At 51.1% G+C, this 18,508-nt stretch overlaps 1 protein-coding gene across 2 annotated transcripts; it reads left to right on the top strand.

The window, feature by feature from the left end:
* The first annotated feature begins 91 nt into the window (after nt 1-91).
* SCARB1 (scavenger receptor class B member 1) lies at nt 92-16,032 on the top strand. Of its 2 annotated transcripts, XM_015878466.2 has the most exons (13): nt 92-277; nt 2,999-3,156; nt 4,599-4,740; nt 5,152-5,355; nt 5,664-5,759; nt 6,081-6,193; nt 7,694-7,860; nt 8,324-8,442; nt 10,022-10,095; nt 10,758-10,809; nt 11,238-11,381; nt 13,469-13,588; nt 15,632-15,730. In XM_015878466.2, exons 1-12 carry the CDS (start codon nt 158-160, stop codon nt 13,586-13,588), a joined length of 1,509 nt encoding a protein of 502 aa, XP_015733952.1. In that variant the 5' UTR covers nt 92-157; the 3' UTR covers nt 15,632-15,730. The 2 variants fall into 2 exon arrangements, with proteins under 2 accessions (XP_015733952.1, XP_015733955.1); XM_015878469.2 differs by lacking the exon at nt 13,469-13,588 and having other exon boundaries at nt 94-277; nt 15,632-16,032.
* The last annotated feature ends 2,476 nt before the right edge of the window (nt 16,033-18,508 follow it).

The raw sequence follows: 18,508 nt of genomic DNA on the forward strand, positions 1-18,508 counted from the left end.
GCGGGTCGTACCGGAACGGACCGTCCTCACACACCGGCCGCTTCCGCCCCGCTCTGCTCGGCCCATGGGGGCGGTTCCGTCCGTCCCCGCCCCGCCCCGCTCCGCTCTGTGCCCGCCGGGCCCATAAAGCGGCGGCTGTCGGTTCGCTGCCCGAGCCATGGCCGCGGCTGGGCGCAGGGCGGCGGTGGGGCTGGGGGTGGTGGGGGCCGCCTGTCTGCTGCTGGGTGTGTGCCTGCTGCTGGCGGGACCTGCCATCATCAAGGAGCAGGTCATCAAGGTTAGCGGGATTGGGACGGGGGGTTGTTGGGTGTGTGGGGCTGGGGTGCTGCTGGGGGTGCTGCTCTTCCAGCTCGCAGCATCCTTCAACAGGGATAAATCCAGCTCGGGTGTTTCTGTGCTCTGTTACAGTAATGCTGGGGCTGATTGGGGCTGCGTTGCTCATTAGCGGCTCATTAGTGCTCAGCTGGCACTGATGGGTGATTGATCGCTGCTGGGTGCTCTTAGCTACATAAGGAAGGCTTGTGCGGGTCTGCATTGCCAATAACAGCACAGGTGATGCGCTGCGGTGCTCGCATGGAGTCCTTGCCTTGTGTATGGTGTGGTGCCTCAGAGTGAAGCAAAAAAGCTGTCTCTCTATAGGGTTTCCTGGCTGCTGGACGGGGTTTTGCTACTGGGATGACATTGATCCCCTGTGTGCACCCCAGAGCTGTGGGCTGAGCCCTTGTTCTGCTCAGTGACTGCTGCACTGAGCCCTGGGACCGGTGCTCAAAGACAGAAAGGGGGGAAATACAATGGAAAAGGCTCAAGGGTAGAGATGAGAACAGGGAGGTTCCTCACCAATTACTGTCTGTGAGCAAGAGTTTGAACTTGTTGCCACTGCTGGGCTTTCCTCACAGCAGCCCCTCTGCAGCCCCCCACTTCCAAACCCTTATTGCATCAGCCCAATGGCTTCATCCCCACATTCACCCAGATCTTTCCCATTGCACACAAGGGAGGGTCCCTCTGCCTTGGAGTTCCTTCAAGCTCACATCTACCCACATCAACACCTAGAAACGCTCCCCTGGCACAGGGGATGAATAACAAGTGGCTGTAGCTGCTTGTGCCCCATCTTTGTCAGGAACAAGCTCCTGCTCAATGCTGTGCTGCTGGCTGTGCAGAGCCAGGTGGATGTTTGGCTTAAGCCAGAGCTGGTCTTTGTCCATCTGTTGGCTGTGCAGAGCTGCTGCTGGCACCTGTAGAACATATGGTGTGGTCAGTGCAACCAGACTTCCCTTCTTTTGGGGAACTACCCGATTTAGCTGCTTTCTGGTGCATCTCTGTGAGAGGAGGAGAATCCTGACCCTTCTTTTTCCTCAGGACTCCCTTCATCTCAAGTCAACCATCTCCTCGTCTTCTACATGACCCGAAGGATTCATGCACAGCTTAAAGTCAAACGGAAAGCAAACAACGGAGCGATGTGCAGGGCCTTGCTGAGACTCCTGGGGCAGTGTTTGGAGCGGTGGCTGTGAGGCTTGGGCAGGGCTGGAGGCTGGTTGGCCTTTGGCAGGCATTTATCACATAACTCCACGTAGGAGCTCTCGTCCTTGGTGCTTACATTGCCGTCTTTGTCTGGAGGAGACGCGTGGTAACCCATTCCTTTGGGAACTCAGTGTGGTCAGGAGATGTCAGACCACCCAGTGACCCTTTGTAACCCATCCGAGTGAAAAAGACTCTATTCTTATTTCAGACACGTGCCACGTTCGTGTTGACCTCCAAGGCTGCTCTGATCAGTGTATCTTAGTGGTAGTTGTTACAGTTGGATTCAGTGACCTTAGTGGTCTTTTCCAACCTCAATAACCCTATGGCTCTGTGCTGGGCTCCATGGCAGGAGGCTGAGCAGGGCAGGATGCAGCTCAGTGTGTTACATAAATGCATGCATATGCAACGGGAAGCCCGGGGAGTGCAAAGCAGAACAAACAAGTAAAGGAAAGCAGATGTCAGTGTTCAGACTCTGCTGGGTGCACGGGGAGATGGTTATAAAACAGTCTGGGTTGTTCTTGTCCTGTAGTTACATCTCTGCTGTGACGCTGCTGGTAGCTTTCTTCTTCCCCCTGCCATAGGAGTCAAAGCAAACAGCTGTGGGGCTGAGCTGGAGCTGGATAATGCCCGCGTGCCTTTCCCGATTAGTGGATCAAACCCGGTTCTGAGCTGCATTACTTAACTGCAGCGAGAGTTTGTACTTGCAGAGGAAGCAAAGATATTAGTGGAGCGCACCCAAAATAGGTGATTAAGAAGAAACAAGCTCTTGGTGTGCTGGTCTGTAAAGCAGCCCCCAGCAGGCAGGGAGGGACTGCAGGCAGGCAGCCAGCAATGGCTCTGGGGAGGATGTGAGGGTTTGGGTAATGCCTCGTGCTTCTGTGGGCATCTGCTGCAAAATGGGACAGAGATATGAAAAAATTATGCACTGCCTTCAACCTGCATTAAGACAGACGTGAATCGCTGCAGGATCACATCCGAGAGGAAGCAAAAAGCAACTTGGCTGCAGTTTGGTTGACATCAGGGTTCTCCTCGTCTATTTTTGGGATAACTGGAGAGCTGTGTGGTCTGTAGTTGTAGCTATGGAGCTGCCATACCTGGCAAGCAAGTGGAAGCCTTTGGGATGGGCTTGTTTGTGCCAGGCAAGTCAAACCACCAGAGCTGTGAATAATTCAGTGCTGGCTTGTCTAGCACAGTGAGAGCCTCCAGCACTTCAAAACAGCTCCGAAACCTTGTGGGTTGGAGTCTGGCAAGCTGAGCCTGAATAAATAAGCCTGCAGACATCCTGTGGCATGCACTTGATGCTTCTGCATGTACGTTTGGAGTTTGGAGCTGGCTCTGTTTCAGTTTGCATAACGCACTGTGTCCTCTAGAGATCCACTGCTGAAACTTCCCCCTTCAGCTGGGCCTGCTGTGGGAAGCAGGGGTGGATGTGCTCAGCCTCCAAGGCCAAGCAGCACATCTCCTTTCTCTTTCTTTGCAGAACGTGCGGATCGACCCCAGCAGCATCTCCTTCAACATGTGGAGGGACATCCCTGTTCCTTTCTATCTGACGGTGAACCTCTTTGAAGTGCAGAACCCCCAGCAGGTCCTCCAGGGTGCGAAGCCAAAGGTGAACCAGCGTGGGCCATATGTTTACAGGTCAGGTTCTGCTTGTGGTCCAGCTGTGTGTGAGCTGCTGTGCTGCCTGCCAGGCTCTTGGCTGGCTCCTTTAGGACAGCATGGCTTTGGCACAGCTGGCCTGAGACCAATGGCATAGGATTTTAAAGCAATCCAAATGTGATGTAATTGTTCTGATTGTACTAAAGCCATCAGTAGGACCTCTGGTTGATGGGGCTGTGAGGCTGCTCAATGCTTCAGTGTGAGCTGTGGAGCTTGGTCCTGTGCTGGGACCCACTGGCTGTTGGTATGGTGGTGGGCAAACCCCATCCTCAGAATGGGCTTTGGTTTAATCTCCGCTGTGCATTTAGGAAATCAGCTCCAGAGCTGGGACCTCCTTAATATGAAGCTTCAGACTTCTTGTATTGATCTAAGATCTATAATCTATGATAGACCTATGATGGGATGCGGTTTGCCTAACACGAAGAATCTGGTCACAAGAACCAGTACAGAACACTGTGGCTTAGTTGGGTTCAACAACAGCAGGGCCTGATCTATTTGCCATGGCTAAGGATAGTGGCTGGAGCCCCTCTCTGGGCCTGGTGTGTGAAGTGATGGGAGATATTGAACTGAGCCTGTGAAACTTACCCGTCAGTAACAGTATTTGACATGTTTGTGCCTACACATGTAGGCAAGGTCAGGTCAGCAGCCTAAGCGAGCTCATGTGGGAAGATTAGTGGTCTAATCCCAAAGCTGTTTGAGTAGTGTTGGGGGGAAACCTGGCACTATGTATGTGCCCTCATTTCCCCCGGTCTGCCGGTCACACCACAGAAGCATGTAGATTGTGTATGTTGTGATTGGGTCAGTCACTTGGCTTGGGGAAAAGGCTTCACTTACACTAAGAATAAACAAAGGGGTAAAGCTTATTAATGTCCTTATGTTCCTGTTGAGCAAGATTAGTGCCTTTCCCTATCATGGACCATAAAATAGGCTCCACAATAAAGGACTTTGTTTCTGCTTGTGCATTGAGCTGCAGCTCCCCATGGAGCATGGGATGCTGGGGACAACCTCATGCTGCTGCAAAGCATTGCAGCTGGGCTCCCTAACAGAATGCAGCGAGCAGGAGCTGGGCAGTGCATCAAAGAGTGACCCAGAGAGGAGCAGCAGAGCCAGGATGCTACGTGGGGGTTGTGCTTTGTGTGGGGCTGCACAGGAGCCAGTAGGAACTGGGACAAATTCACACGGGTTTGACAGCAGAGCTTGTGCCATCTTGTTTGGTCCTCTCCTGTTTTGGAGGTTGTTTTGGTGTGTGGGATGATGTAGATTGATTTATCTGAGCATCACTCTCACAGAGATAGGTTTCCCAGCAGCTGTTCTACTGCCTCTCCTGCAGCCTGGTGCAGCCCAGGCCTGTCCTTGCTTTACAGCCTGCAGTTGGCACCACCTGGGGGAAGGTTCCCATGGTCTCTCCTGTCTCTTTGCAGAGAGTTCAAGTATAAAACAAACATCACATTTCACGACAATGACACCGTCTCCTACCTGGAGTACAGGCAGCTCTTCTTCAGGCCGGACTTGTCCAACGGCACCGAAGATGAGTACATAGTGATGCCCAACATCTTGATGCTGGTAAGGACTCGCTTCCCAGAGACGTGCTGGCTGGCAGGGAGGGTGGTGATGCTCTGTGCTTAACTTGGAGCTTCCTTTTCTTGTTAGACTTGAATTCTGCACGGTTAAGTTTACAGAGTGCAGTTCTTTGTGTGTCGATTATCACGTTGGGCTGCTGCCTTTCTAAAATCAGAGCGAGTAGAGGGGCTGGGCTCACATCTTCAACCTCATCTGAGCTTTATCTGGGGAAATGAAACCTGTGAGCTCTCTGTGGCTGCTGCCACAAACTGCTTTCTTCCTAGCTGTGGGCTGAATGGTGGCCCTCGGGCTATCCAAAGGGCTTCTGTAGAGCACTGTGCTGTGTGCTGAAGATGCATTGCATCCTCTCTGCCAAAGGCAGGCTCGTATCTCAGAGGTTGGTTTCCTTCACAGGGAGCAGCTGTCATGATGGAAAACCTGCCCAGTTTTGTGAAGTTCTTGCTGAGCGGGGCCCTGGCTGGACTGAAGCAGGAGGCCTTCATAAACCGGACGGTGGGGGAGATCTTGTGGGGCTATGAAGACCCTCTTTTAGACACAATAAATGCCATTGTTCCTGGCCTGATCCCATACAAGGGTAAATTTGGCATATTTATAGAGGTGAGTAAATGCCCGTTGGGAACCCTCAAGTCCCAGACATGTTGCTCTTGCTATTGAATATGCAGGCTGACTCCTTCACAAACTGCTTGGAGCAGCCATGTGTAATTGATGGTGGTTGTGTAAGGCGCCTTGTATTTCTGCTTGAGGGGAAAATTATGTGTTGGAAGCTGTCTCTGGCAACCAAAATAAAACTTCAGAAGCTAACAGTACGTGGAGTACTCCTAATGCTGATGAAGCATGCAAAGGTGTTAACATGCTGCAGTCTTTCTGCATGTAATGGATTACATGTTAATTTCTTCTCTCTGCAGTTTAACAACAGCAATTCCGGATTGTTCACAGTGAATACAGGCATGAAGAACATCAGTCAGGTCCATATGGTGGATTCGTGGAATGGCTTGAAAAAGGTGAGCTTTGGGCAGCCAAACTCAAGTATGGGGACAGTGCCTGATGTAGAGCAAGGTAAACTGAAAGCTCTTGGTGCTGTTGTGTCAGTGGGTCACCGGTTTTGAATGAGTTCCTATGGGACTTCTCCCACCACTTCTGTTGAATGTCAGTGCGAAGGCATAGTGGCCATAAGGCAGCCCAGTGGCAAGGAGTGCTCAGTTGAACCCATCCTGAAAGCTTTCCAGCCTTGCTGTCCCCAGCTCCTGTGGATGGTGTGGCAAGGATGGAAGCTGGCATCGAGCTGATAGCACTGAGCTCCTCTCTCTGCACCCATCCCACAGGTGAACTACTGGCGGAGCAATGAGTGCAACATGATCAATGGGACTGCAGGGGAGATGTGGCCACCGTACATGTCCCCAACATCGCTGGAGTTCTACAGCCCTGATGCCTGCAGGTGAGGCTGCAGTAGGTGTGGAGCTGCAGTCCCTGTGCTGATGGTGGGAGATGCAGTGTGTGTCTGGTGCTCACAGAGTACTGTGTGGTGATGCAGAGGGCTTGGGCAGAGTTCTTGTAGTTAAAGATTCTGCTACAGTTTGGTGTTGTAGTGTCAGAGCATTGCAAAGAGTGTAGAGCTGTCTGCTTTCATCCTGTGATGTTCATAAATACCTTCTGGATCACTGGGAAAATCTAACTTACTTGTATTGAGAACCATTCAAGATTTGGGAAGAGGAAGGTTGGAAATGAAGGTTGTCAGAAGGAAATACTATTTGGCCACAGAGCTATTGCAGAAGTAATGCAGGGGGCTGTGCCACTGCTCCTACACTGCTTCTTTTTGTTCATGCCTATGTGATGGCCTGGCCTCAGCTGAGTGTGCAGAGGTTAAAGTACCTCCAGAGCCTGCCCTGCTCCTGTGGAAACACCCTGAGGCTGGAAGGACGGGAAGTGAGACGGCCAGATACAAAGCTCTGTCCCCAGCTGGGGAAAGATAATGGTGATTTGGGCTTTGTAGTTGCTGCAAAACAAGCAAAGTGCTTCTGCTGAATAGAAAACTGACCTCAGCCAATAAACAAAGTCAGCTGAGCCCAGTATTAGTGCAGGAATTCCTCTATGCAAGAGTCATCAGCAAATACCAAAATGACTCAGAGCCAAGGACTTGCAGAGAAATTTACCCGTAATCAAAGTTTAAACACACATACCTGTTTTTGTAGAACCATGGAAGCCTTATAGAGAATGTGATGTGTTTTTGGCAAGGTGTAAGATCAAGCAGGAAGCTTGGTTTCCTGTGGGCCTTGCTGGAGGGTGAGCACAGCCCAGAAGCGTGTGCATCACTGCTGTGCAGGAGGCAGCTGTAGCAATGAACATCCCTCTTGGCTGGCTGGGCTGGCTGTGTCTGCACAGGTCTTGCTTGAAGCGTGAAGGAGCCGGTTTCTGTCCTGGAAACATGCATTTACTGATGCACACAGCATAAAGTCTCTGCTCTTTTACCTGGATTAAAGTTTTGCTGTTCAGTGTAGTTCATAAGATAAATTTTTCCACTCCTGTGATGGCTGTCTGCTGGAAAACAGAGATTTAGCTGGTATCCATCTGCTGTGACAGAGCACTTCTATCTCAGAGTCAGTGCTGGCACAAAGGTGGCATTATCTCTGGGAGAGCAGCCACAGGGATTACTCTGTGCCCTTAAACAAATCTATTCTGGATTCTGCAAACAGGTTTAATAAGCTTGTGTGGCTCCCCCCATAACTAGTCCTGACCAGCCCTCTATTTGTGTTTAAAACATGGAAAACAAATGGTTTAGATACTCATTCCCAATCCAAAGCTCTGCTTGGATTGTTTATCTTGATCTCAAAGTCTAAGTTACATTGCAACTGCATCTTATCCAGTGAAGATAAGAGCCTGTTTCTGTGCTGAGAACCTGCTGGCTAATCCTGATCCCTCTCTACCAAACCCCTTCCAGATCCATGAAGCTGGTGTATGAGCAGTCGGGGAAGTTCAAAGGTGTGCCCACCTATCGCTTTGTGGCACCGAAAACGCTCTTTGCCAATGGCACAGTTTATCCCCCCAACGAAGGCTTCTGTCCCTGCAGGCAGTCCGGCATCCAGAACGTCAGCTCCTGCAGGCTGAGTGAGTCCTACTGCAATTCCCCTTTCCATACTGAACTTTGGGGCAGGTGGGATGGGATTACCTGTCCAAAAACTTGCTCTGCTTCCTGGTAGAGTGCTGGAAGATATCGCTGGGGTCTGTGTGCATTCCTCTGAGCAAGGGGAGAGAGAGTGGGAAATCCATTGTGCCCAGAGCCCCCTGCTTGTTTATGGGGTGGCTGAGGGCAGGATGGAGAATCACCTCCCCCCAGATGGGAGCTGGCTGTGTAACTGCCAAGCTAAACTTTGACTTTGGACAGTGAGTGGAGAATTCAACCTTCAGTGTTTTATCCCATGTCTGCAGACAATGAGTGTTTGGCAGAAGGTGGCTTAGATGTGGGATCTGAACCTTCCTGGTGCAACAAACTGCTGGGGAAGAAGGACAGAAAAGTATTACCAACATGTTCTCAGAGGGATGAACTTAAGTTGTGTCTGTTCTCACCCAGATGCACCCATGTTCATTTCCCACCCTCACTTCTACAATGGTGACCCAAGCCTGGTGGATGCTGTGGAAGGTCTGAACCCCAGCAAGGAGGAGCACGCGCTATTCCTTGATGTGCACCCGGTGAGCGGCTGGGGGGGCTGGCTGCCCCAGGGCTGGGCCTCAGCCATGCAGTGGGGCTGGGGAGCACCCTGTGGGGAGGGTGGGAGGCTGGTGGGATCCTGCTCCCCCAGAGCTGGACCTGCAACAGGGCTGGGCATCGCCTGGTGAGGGGCTGGGGGGGGTCTGAGCCCCGAGGGCTGTGTCTAAGCTGTGTGATGGGGATGGGAGCATGCTGCCCTGCCTGCCAGCCCCATGCTGCTCTCCTGGTGCTGACTGGAGCAGGTTCCAGAGTGCAAAGTGGTGAGGACGTGTGCAGATAAAATAATAATAAAAAACAAACAAACCAAAACACCAAAGTCATAAACTAATCAAATAATTAGCTTAGCTTCTAGGGAATTGCAGGACTAATTGGAATCATAATTGTTTTGATAAGCGCAGCTGTTTTCTTTCCACTGACTCAGGAAGGCCCGTGACACCAGGAGCTGTATCTGGCAGCAGCCCCAGGTCTGTGAACATGTATGGCCATGAGAGTTGACTGGCAAAGTCTGAAGACCACTTTGTAGCTGGACCTGTTGCCTCAGTTTCTGGGCTGGGTTTTTCCTCTATCCTGACTAGTCCATCTGACTGGCTGCTTCTGCACTGCCAGCCTCGGTGCTGTGCCTCGTGCATAGCAAACATAGGGATGGAGTTGCTGCATCAGTGCCATCTCAAGTCATATTTGTCTCTGTTGAAGGAGAGAAGACGTGGGGCTCTTCCCCGTGGCCCACTCTGCATGTGGCCATGAGTGGAATGTTTCCAGGTGTTCAGTGATGTTAGCTTGAGCAAGAAACCAATCCCCTCTTGAAATAAGGCAAGATAAGCTTCTTACCCACATGTTGAGTTCTCTGCTTTTCTTATCACATTTACGGAAATCTAATTAAGTTTATTACAGTATCAAAGCTCTTCTGATAACGGTACAATTCACTGTTATCTAGCCCAGCCTGCTGTGTACAAATAAGGGCAATCCAACAAAAATACCCTGCCCTTAACATGTCACAGAACTGCAGTGTCAGGAGGAACCACTGCCAGAGGATCATCTTAGAAGCGTCGTGTTGTTCTCCATGTCTTTGTGATGCTGGGCTGTGGTAGCTATGGATAGATGGTGATAGTTCTGTGTGCAGGAGCTGGTGTACTGGGGTATTCTTAAAACAAGTGCAGATAGATTCAACAACACAAGAGGCCCATCAGGCTTAGAAGCTTCTGTTAGAATACCCTGCCCAGGGAATCTATTGTAAGTTGTGAGTGCTACTTGTGGTAACTTAAGCCTTGTGTCACATAAAGCACCTCCCCGTGTTCATGCAGTCTGCCTGTTAGATGTGCACTACAAAATGTGAGCAGTCATCCTCAGAGCCTGGGGAGCAGCGTGGGCTTGACCAGTGCTGGTATAACCCAGCCTTGCTGCTGGCCACGTGCAGTGGATCTCTGAGTGATCCAATTCACTGCTTCATTGGGAAGGTGGCACCCAGAGCAGCTGGGGTGGAAAGTGGAGAGTCAGTTTGCTGTAGAGCTCTTGTGATATGTGTGGGTTGTACTGATGATGGTTGGTTTCTTTCTAATGCAGATGACAGGCATCCCAATGAACTGCTCCATCAAGCTCCAGCTGAACCAGTACATGAAGCAGGTGTCTGGTATCCTGTAAGTGATTCACTGTTATAAGTGGCTCTCTTCATCATGCAGGGAGTGCTACTGGCTCTGGGGTCCCTGCAGAGCTCACCCTGACAGACCAGTTATCTTTGGTGTTAGCAGTGTCACTATTGCAGCAGCCAGCTGGCTGATGTGTAGGGTCAGCTGCTCCAGTGACCTCCAGATGCCATCCCCTGGCAGTGCTGTGTTCCTGCCCGTTGGCTCAGCCCTTGCAGTGCTTCATGCACATGACAGAGCAGTTGAAATACAAATGCTGGCCCTGTTGTGCATGCTGGCAGACAGCCCCTGTGCTGTGAGCTTGGCAGTACTGCCCTGCAGTGCCATGCAGATGACTGGGGCGTCTCAGATCTGCATAAGTTCAGTTCACTGAGTTAATGAACCTGGAGCCCAGATTAGAGATGGCACTTTTCGCTGTCACCGGGCAATTAAATTCAAATGGCAGCATTGTCACTGCTTTTGCATAGAAGACCTGAGGTGAACCTGGTCTCTGGAGGGGAGGGAGCTCCCTGAAGCAGCAGGAATTGCTGCCTTCTTGCATCAGTTTCTGTGCCACTGCTGGTCTGCCAGACTCTTCCCATTAAGAAGAATTGCAGCAGTAGCTGTGGTCTGGTGAACCAAGAATCTAAATGCGTATTTCTTTTCCACCCCCACAGTCAAACAGGGAAGATCCAGCCAGTGGTGATGCCGCTGCTGTGGTTTGCAGAGGTGAGCTGCCTGCTTTGACCGAGTTCTGAAGAGTGTCTCGTGCAGGAAGGGAGTGCTGGGGAAACACCACTTTGAATAAGGCTTTAAACCAGCCAGGCTGAGCAGCCAACAGAAGGCTTTGTGCTGCTTGGCTGCGTGATTAATCCTTCTGAGCCGAACAAACCCTGCAATTACTTGGCAGGCCTCTGGCTCTGTCCTAGATGTGGGGTTAAACAGAACCCAGAACGGTGCTGCCAGCATCTGCGTGCCAATGTGTGCCAGGGAGTGCAGTCCTACAGCTGTGTGCATGTCCAGCTGTTTGGTAGAAGCCTCTGGCCTGCTTCTGACCTAAATACCTCAATCCACGGTGGGAGAGGAGTTGCACGAATAGTCTATCACAGCTCTGGATGAAAGAGAGATGCCTATCACAGCTTTGCTTTCTTGGGCAGAGTGGATACATTGATGGCTCAGTCCTGTCGCAGTTTTACACCAACCTGGTGCTGATCCCATCCATCCTAGACTACCTGCAGTACATCTTCCTTGGGCTCAGCGTCCCGCTCATCATCTCAGCTGCACTCGTGATGATGAGTCAGGTAAGAACGTGCAGATATCAGATGGAAAGTGCTGTTAGTCAAATCGGCTTTAATCAGATGACAGAGATTGGGCTGACAATCTAACACTCCTGATGAAGCATTGGTTGATGCCGTGATTCTGACACAACCTAAAGCAGAACCGTGTCCTAATGACACCAGTAGGTAGCAGCAGGACTTCCTCGGCTATCAAGAAATTGGGCTGCAAATCAATGTTATAAAAGCAGTTCTGGTCATCTTGTTGCACAGCAGTGTCCAAAGCAGGTTCTCACGGGTGGAAGCATTTCTCAGCTCATCCAACTAATGAGCAGCCCTGGCTCATCAATCTCGTTTCCATGTAAAGCATCAGGTCTGTGCCATCACCCAGAAACTCATCTATTTCTCTGTAAGTGCAGCTGTTCCAAATAGCTGTGGGAGTCAGACCTGCAGGGATCTATGGGTGAGAAGCTCTGACCTCTGAGGGCTGCAGGGAGCTGGGGGTGGGTTGGGAGCAGCTCAGGGGCCTGGCTGCCCCGTTCGTCTGAGTTTAAGGCTGTGGGGGCAATGTACAATAGCTCGGGTACTTGGTGGTGATCTGTCTCTAGCTGCAAAACACTCATCTGATAAGAGCTAAAGCTTGTAGAGAGCTTAGCATTGAAGTAGAGATCTAGCTCCCTAACCTATATCAAAGCAAGCTTATTGAGCTTGGCGTTACAGCCAGACGGCTTGAGCTGGCTCTAAAGCTGCAGATAAGGAGAGGCTGCTTGTGGGGATGAAAAGGCAGTGAAGAGGATGAGTGGGCTGAGGTAAGAGCATGGGCGAGAGGCTGCTTCTGCTCAACCTATAGCTACCCTTACTGAAATGCTAATACCAGCCCACTTTAAATAGCTCTAGAGTTCTCCAAGTATCATGTAATTGGATTTTTACCAAGCCTACAACTGCTTAATTGACTTAAACACATGATCCCAAATCCCCTTGTTTTTCCCCATGCTACCTGGTGGTGGGGGAGCAGTGTGAGGGGCTGGGGCTCAGTGCTGACCCTTCTGGTGTTCCAGCTGAGCTCTGAGTGTGCCCACCCTCACTGCACCAGCAACTGCAGGCTTCGTTCTACATTGCAGCACCAGTATATCCCAGCTCATGTTGGTGTTTCCTAGGTGGCTGTGTCTGAGAGCCTGGGCTGCCATTCCCTTGCCCTGCTTTGTGCAGGTTTCAGTTCCCAGTATCAAAGGGGTTAGGAGAAAAGCTGCCTTCTCTATTCACTTGAATCAAATGAACAGCTGCTTTTGAAATGTCCCAAACCCAGCCATGAGATGGCTGCATCTGGGTGCTCAGCCAGTGCCTCACCAAGTGCTAGAACTAAAATAAACCACAGGAAGCATCTGACTACCTGCAAAGTGAATCAATAGCCCTAATGGCTTTATAAATCTCGGAGGAAACCGTGCAGCGACACATTAAATTCTGTGCCTAATGAACAGATAAGAGCTTGTAAAGCTGGAAGACAGCAATTTGCAGCCAAGGTGTGTTCCTCGATCAAAGTGTTGCTGATCTAGAGCTGATTACTAATCACTCCCATTCCTCTCTCTGGAGGCCGCAGGCGATGTCTGAGGGGCATTGTCCACACCTTCACGTGTCTGCCAGCGTGAAGCTCTTGCTTAACCCTATGCCTTCCTGGTATGTCTCACATCTCTCTGGCTTCCAGAGGGAGCAGTGGGGCCGTCAAACCAGCCCAGATGAGGTACTGTGAAACACCTGAATCTTAGCTCAGCTTCCATAGGAGCCAGTTTAAAATGCATCTGTTGGATCTGCAGTTCCAAATGCGTGCGTGTCTCCTGGTTGGGCACAGCCCAAACCCAGCATCAGAGCTCTCTGCTAATGCAACCCAAAGCCTGTGTAAGAAAACACTTCATGTGCAAACAGACCATTTTAAAACTGGCTCGGTGCTGATTGAAACCTTAACTAGGGCTTTAGTTTAACCTAAATCCTGAAATCTTCCTTAATAACTAGATCATAGTTGAACAGTGATTGAAACTTGTTTAAAATCACCTCCTAAAACCGGACCCTTCTGGAATACGTGTCAAAGTGTGCCGTAAACGAGCCTGATTATCTTCTAGGAAAAATGCTCTTTATTTTGGAGTAGCAATAAAAAGAACTCAGACAGTAATAAGGCCACCCAGGGCCCCTCTACCAGAAATCTGCCTCCAATTAAGGTGCTACGGGAAGCCAGACTGTAGGTGGGTACCCAGCCAAGGTAACACGCTCGTCTCTCATCCGGAGTTGATTGAATTTTACTAAAAACCAATCAAATGGCAATGTTTGCTGTCCGTGTGTACTGGGAGATGTGTCCTCTGAGTCTGTGACGCAGCCACGTTGTCTCCTGGCTTTACTCGGGATGATTTAGTTGTGTTAGTGCTGGCACTTAACCAGGCTGTGAGAACATGTTCTTGCTGCTCCATGTGCACCTGGTCTAATGGGATCAGCAGGGACTGGGATAAAACATAAGTGTGGTGTGAGGAGCTGATGTCTTGCCTCTCCCCACTGTGAGTTTGAAAGCTGGAGGTAAGTTCAGGGATCACAGAGACACCCTGCTGGTGGGTTTGACTTCCCTGTGAGGGCTTTCAGTGAGGGATGTGATTTTTCCAATATCTGGGTTTGTATTACAGAAACACAAAATGACAGAATCAGTGGAGTTGGAAGGGAGCTGTGGAGCTCATCTCCTGCAACCCCTCTGTTCGAGCGGGCCCACCTAGGCCTGCTTGTTCAGGTCCATGTCCAGGTGGCTCTTGAATCCCCAAGGATGGAGATTCCCCCACTTCTATGTGTGCCCTGACCCAGTGCTGGGGCTCAGGTTTTTGTTTAAAAAAAAAAAAAAAAGAAAGAAAAAAAGATTAAAAACCACAAAAGCATTTTCTAACATTCAGATCACAGCTGTGTTTTAGTTTGTGCCCATCACTTCTTGTCCTGTCCCTGAACACCGTTGAGAAGAGCCTCTCTCTTTGGGCTTATACACTCTTCCTTCAGCCACTAAAATGAATTAAGATCCCCCTGAGCCTTCTCTGCTGCAGGCTGTGCAGCTTCAACTTTCCTGGCCTTTCCTATGAGATGCTACAGCCCTTTAATCATCTCAGTTAGTTCTGCTTTGGGCTCTGCAGCAGATCCACATCTCTGTGGTGCTGGGGAGCCCAGAATGACTTGGGAACGGTACTTCAGGACCACATCAGTGCTGAGCAGGGGGAAGGATCACCTTGAGCTGCTGGCAGTGCTTCACTAAACGCAGCCTGGGGCTGCTCCTCCCCACGTGCAGGACTTTGCACTTCTTGCTGCAGCTGCTGAGGCTCCTGTTGTCCATTTCTCCAGCCTGTTGATGTCTGGGATGGCAGTGTGACCCTCTCCTCCTGGCTTTGTGTCACCTGCTAGTTGCTGAGGTTGCACTGCACCCCCTTCATTTAGGTCATTAATAAAGGTATTAGATGTTCAACAGAGCTGGACCCAGGACTGATACCTGGGTACACCAATTATTAGTGCTTTCCAGTAACTTTGGGCCACTGGGCAGTGCCATCTATGAGAATCACAGAGGAGATGGCATCAAAAACCTTACTGGAGTCAAAGCTGGCAATATCTGCAGCTCTGCCCTCATCTGTTGAGCTGCTAATCATCACACAGAGTTATCGCATTGGCCAAAGGTGACTTTTCCTTGGTGAATCCATGCTGACGGCCCCAATGACTTTGTCCTTAGTGTGCCTGGAAATAGTTCCCAGTGCTTCCCAGGGATCAAGGTGAGGCTGGCTGGCCTGTAATCCCCTTCTTTTGAAGATAAGAGCTTCTTTTTTGCATGTTTGCTTGGCCACAAGCAACTCATTCATCCAGGCAGGCCTCCTGGCTTTGTGTCCATGATAAGGCCCTGTCTGTTGTGTTGGAAGGGACGCTTCAAGGTCATCTATTTCATCTCCCTTGCAAATAGGGATACCTATAGCTAGACACAGGGACTGGTACAGCTAGTAGGTGTGTGGGGCTGTGCTGACTTACCCACAGCTCCTCCATCTGATGGCACAGCTCTACAGACTGGGTGTTTCTGGGGTGCTGCAAGGACTGGTGGGCAGGACCAGAGATGACGTTCTGTTGGGTCAGGAGGTGTAAAAGCATCAGTTTGAGACTCTGCCAGGAAAAGGATTCCTGGCCATGCAGAAATCCAAGGTGCTGTGGGCATGAGTATTATGCATGATGCGTGCTGTATGGTCTGTGCCGCGGGGTTGTAACCTCTGCCCTCTCCTCTGCAGAAGTCCTCCAAGGAGAAGCACCCACACGACCCCACCACGCAGAGCCCCCCACCCCAGCCCTCTGAGACCACACCGCTCCTCCAGGACACCGAGAGCCAGGACACCGCCGAGGCCTGAACTTGGGATGGGAACTGCTTCAGATCACCACCAGTCTCCAGGAGGGGACGTGTCCTGGGCAGCCCCATGGAGGCACAGCGAGTGCATGGCCGGGAAGGCCTTGTCCAGGAACCCAAAACTCAGTGTGCGAGGGGCCTCGGCCAGACTGAGCTCTCCCCTGTGAGCAGGCAGGACTGGAAGCAGCTGCTGGCTCGTCTGTTGTTCTGCAATGTAAAACTGCCTATTGCCGGGAATAAAAGCCACTTTAATAGGAGCCCTTAGAATAAATAAGGTTTGTATATGTAGCACCGGTGGGATTTAGTGGTCTTTTTTAAAGCCACTGTTCATCTCACATGATCAGGGCTTGCTATCCTGAAGCCACTTAAGGGTTTTATTGCCACTTGATGTGACCAGACGACACCACAAATCAATTCTGAGTGCTGTCACGGCAGTGATGTTCCTCCTAGAGGCTCTCCAGGGCACCTGGAGCCTGCCCAGGTTTGATCCTGCCTTTGCATGTCTTATTCTGTGCCATGACCTTGAACTCCAGTGATTCCCTTCCAGAGCCTTTTCACTCCAACCATGCCAGATCCCTCCTTGCTTTTGGTGACCGACACACAAGGCCGTGCCAAAGATCTCTTTGTCCTATCCAACTTCCCACATAGATCCAGGTGTCTGCCCCTGCTCTGCCCCCCAGCGCCAACACTCAGTGAAGGAGTGTTGATCAAGATACTCGTGCGTTAGGATGGAGGAAGCTGTGTGGAATCATGGCAATCATGATGGTTTATCCAGAACCCAGCCCATAAGCAGAGCTTGCCTGAAGTCTTTCTGTGGCACAAGTGCTAACTGCTCCTGCACAGGTGCAGTGGAAATGCTGGGTCACAGCTTGAAGTGATGGAGCAGCTGGTGGGAAGGCAGGGCCAACCCAGGGGAGCTCAGGTGCAGGCATTGTGCCTGATTGGGGGTGCAGAGCAGGGTCCAGCCCTTCCCAGCCCTCAGTTAAGGGCTGGCAGTGGAGGTGAGGGTATCTTGCTGGGGATCTCTGCTTGCCAGAAGCCTTCTAAAGGTAAGCAGATTTTCTTTGTGTCTGTGGCTGCTGTATTTTTAGGTTTGTTTTCATTTGTTGCAGCCTAGGATTGTGCCGCTCTGCTATTATTGCTATACTTTCTATCACGTTACAATAGATAAGGCAAATAAGCTGCTGGGCACTACCGGGGCTGCTGTTCTGCAGCACGACCACCAGGGGGCGCTGTGATGCTGCGGAGTTGCCGGGCTGGAGGGAGCCCAGGACTCAACAAGGCTGGGAAGAGTCTCGAGATCCCCCCATCACCGCTGTGATCTCAGATACAGGATCCAGGAGGGGACTGAGTGATGTCCCAGCCTGTTTTGCCTTGTGTTTGGCAGCAGTGAACCTGCCCAGGTGGCAGCTGGAGAGAGGACGATCTGCTCATGGGGGGTAGCACAGGGTCCGGACCCCCCCCCCCCGGTTCTGCCCTGGCGATCCTTCCCATCTCCATTGTAGGGCTCTGCGATTGCTGCTGAGTGCCATTTCTGGGCTGAGGATGGAGCAGAACGTGTTGCTTGTGTCTGCCCTGCCCTGTGAAGGAGCTGGGACACACACACGACCTGCTGCTTTCTGCCTTTTCCATCCAGATAAACTTCTGGATGAGTTTTCTGGAGGCTGTGATTCAGTTGATGCTACACCTCGTGCCCACAATAAGTTGGAGCTGTGGGTTACGACATCCTGCAGCTCCCAGTGCAGAGCGTGAGCTATTGCACGGTGATGGTGGGCAGCTGAGCTTTGCAGCTGAGTTTCCAGGGAAGGAATTTCCAGCAACTGCAGATCTCTTCCCCAAAGAGCATTTCAAGGAATTTCCCTCCCTTACTGGAGACTTCCTCCGCTTTTCCAAGTAAACCTTTGGCTTCCAGCCACGTGTGTGGAAACTGGAGCTGAGCAGATCCATGGGAACACGGGGCTGGAGCTGGCAGGTTCATGATGCACAGCTCCTGTCTGCATTGACTGCCCAAAGCCTGAGCTGCTCTGCATCCCTTGTGAGCAGCGCTTCTCCAGTGTGCTCAGTGTCACGAGGAGCAGCCAAGGGACCTTTGGTGCCAATAAGAGCAGAGGATTAGGATTTGTGTTTGTTTTTGGAGCACTATTCCAGCAACTCACAGTTCCCGGTGTTATTGCAAACTCAGCCCCCTGGTTTTATCCTTCCAGACTGGGGTAGCTCTGTGTCCAGATGCACCCTGGAGCAGGATAGGGAGCATTGATGGGATCCATCTCACCATGTCCCTGATTGCCACCAAACAGCCCTATAACCACCTCTCCAGCAGCTGCAGTTTGGTGCCATGACCAGCTCAAGGTGCTTCCCACCACCCCAGCCCCACAGCTGTACCTCTGGGTTTCCTTTGGCTCACAACCACCGCTCTGCCCCTAGCAAACAACTTATCCCAAGGTACATTTCCCCCATTTTGAAGCCTCCTGAAAGAAACCAGAGGGTTTCACAGCCGTGCTGTTTGCATTCCATCCACCCATTTGCATTTCATCTCCTTCATCCTGTGTTAAGTAATCCTTGGTTGGTGCAGCCCCTCTGTGTGCCTGTAAATCACCAGTGTAGCTGTTTGACTCCTTCATCTGACATGAAACATCCTCTGCCCCAGCAAGAAACCACCCCTGGGCAATCAGAACTGCTCTCTGTGAGGCCCACACGTGCCCAGACCATGCTCTGTCCCTTGCTGTAAATCAAAGATCTCTCCCCTTTAATTGTGGGCACTGGC

Source organism: Coturnix japonica, chromosome 15 (assembly GCF_001577835.2).
Source record: "Coturnix japonica isolate 7356 chromosome 15, Coturnix japonica 2.1, whole genome shotgun sequence".
NCBI lineage: Eukaryota > Metazoa > Chordata > Aves > Galliformes > Phasianidae > Coturnix > Coturnix japonica.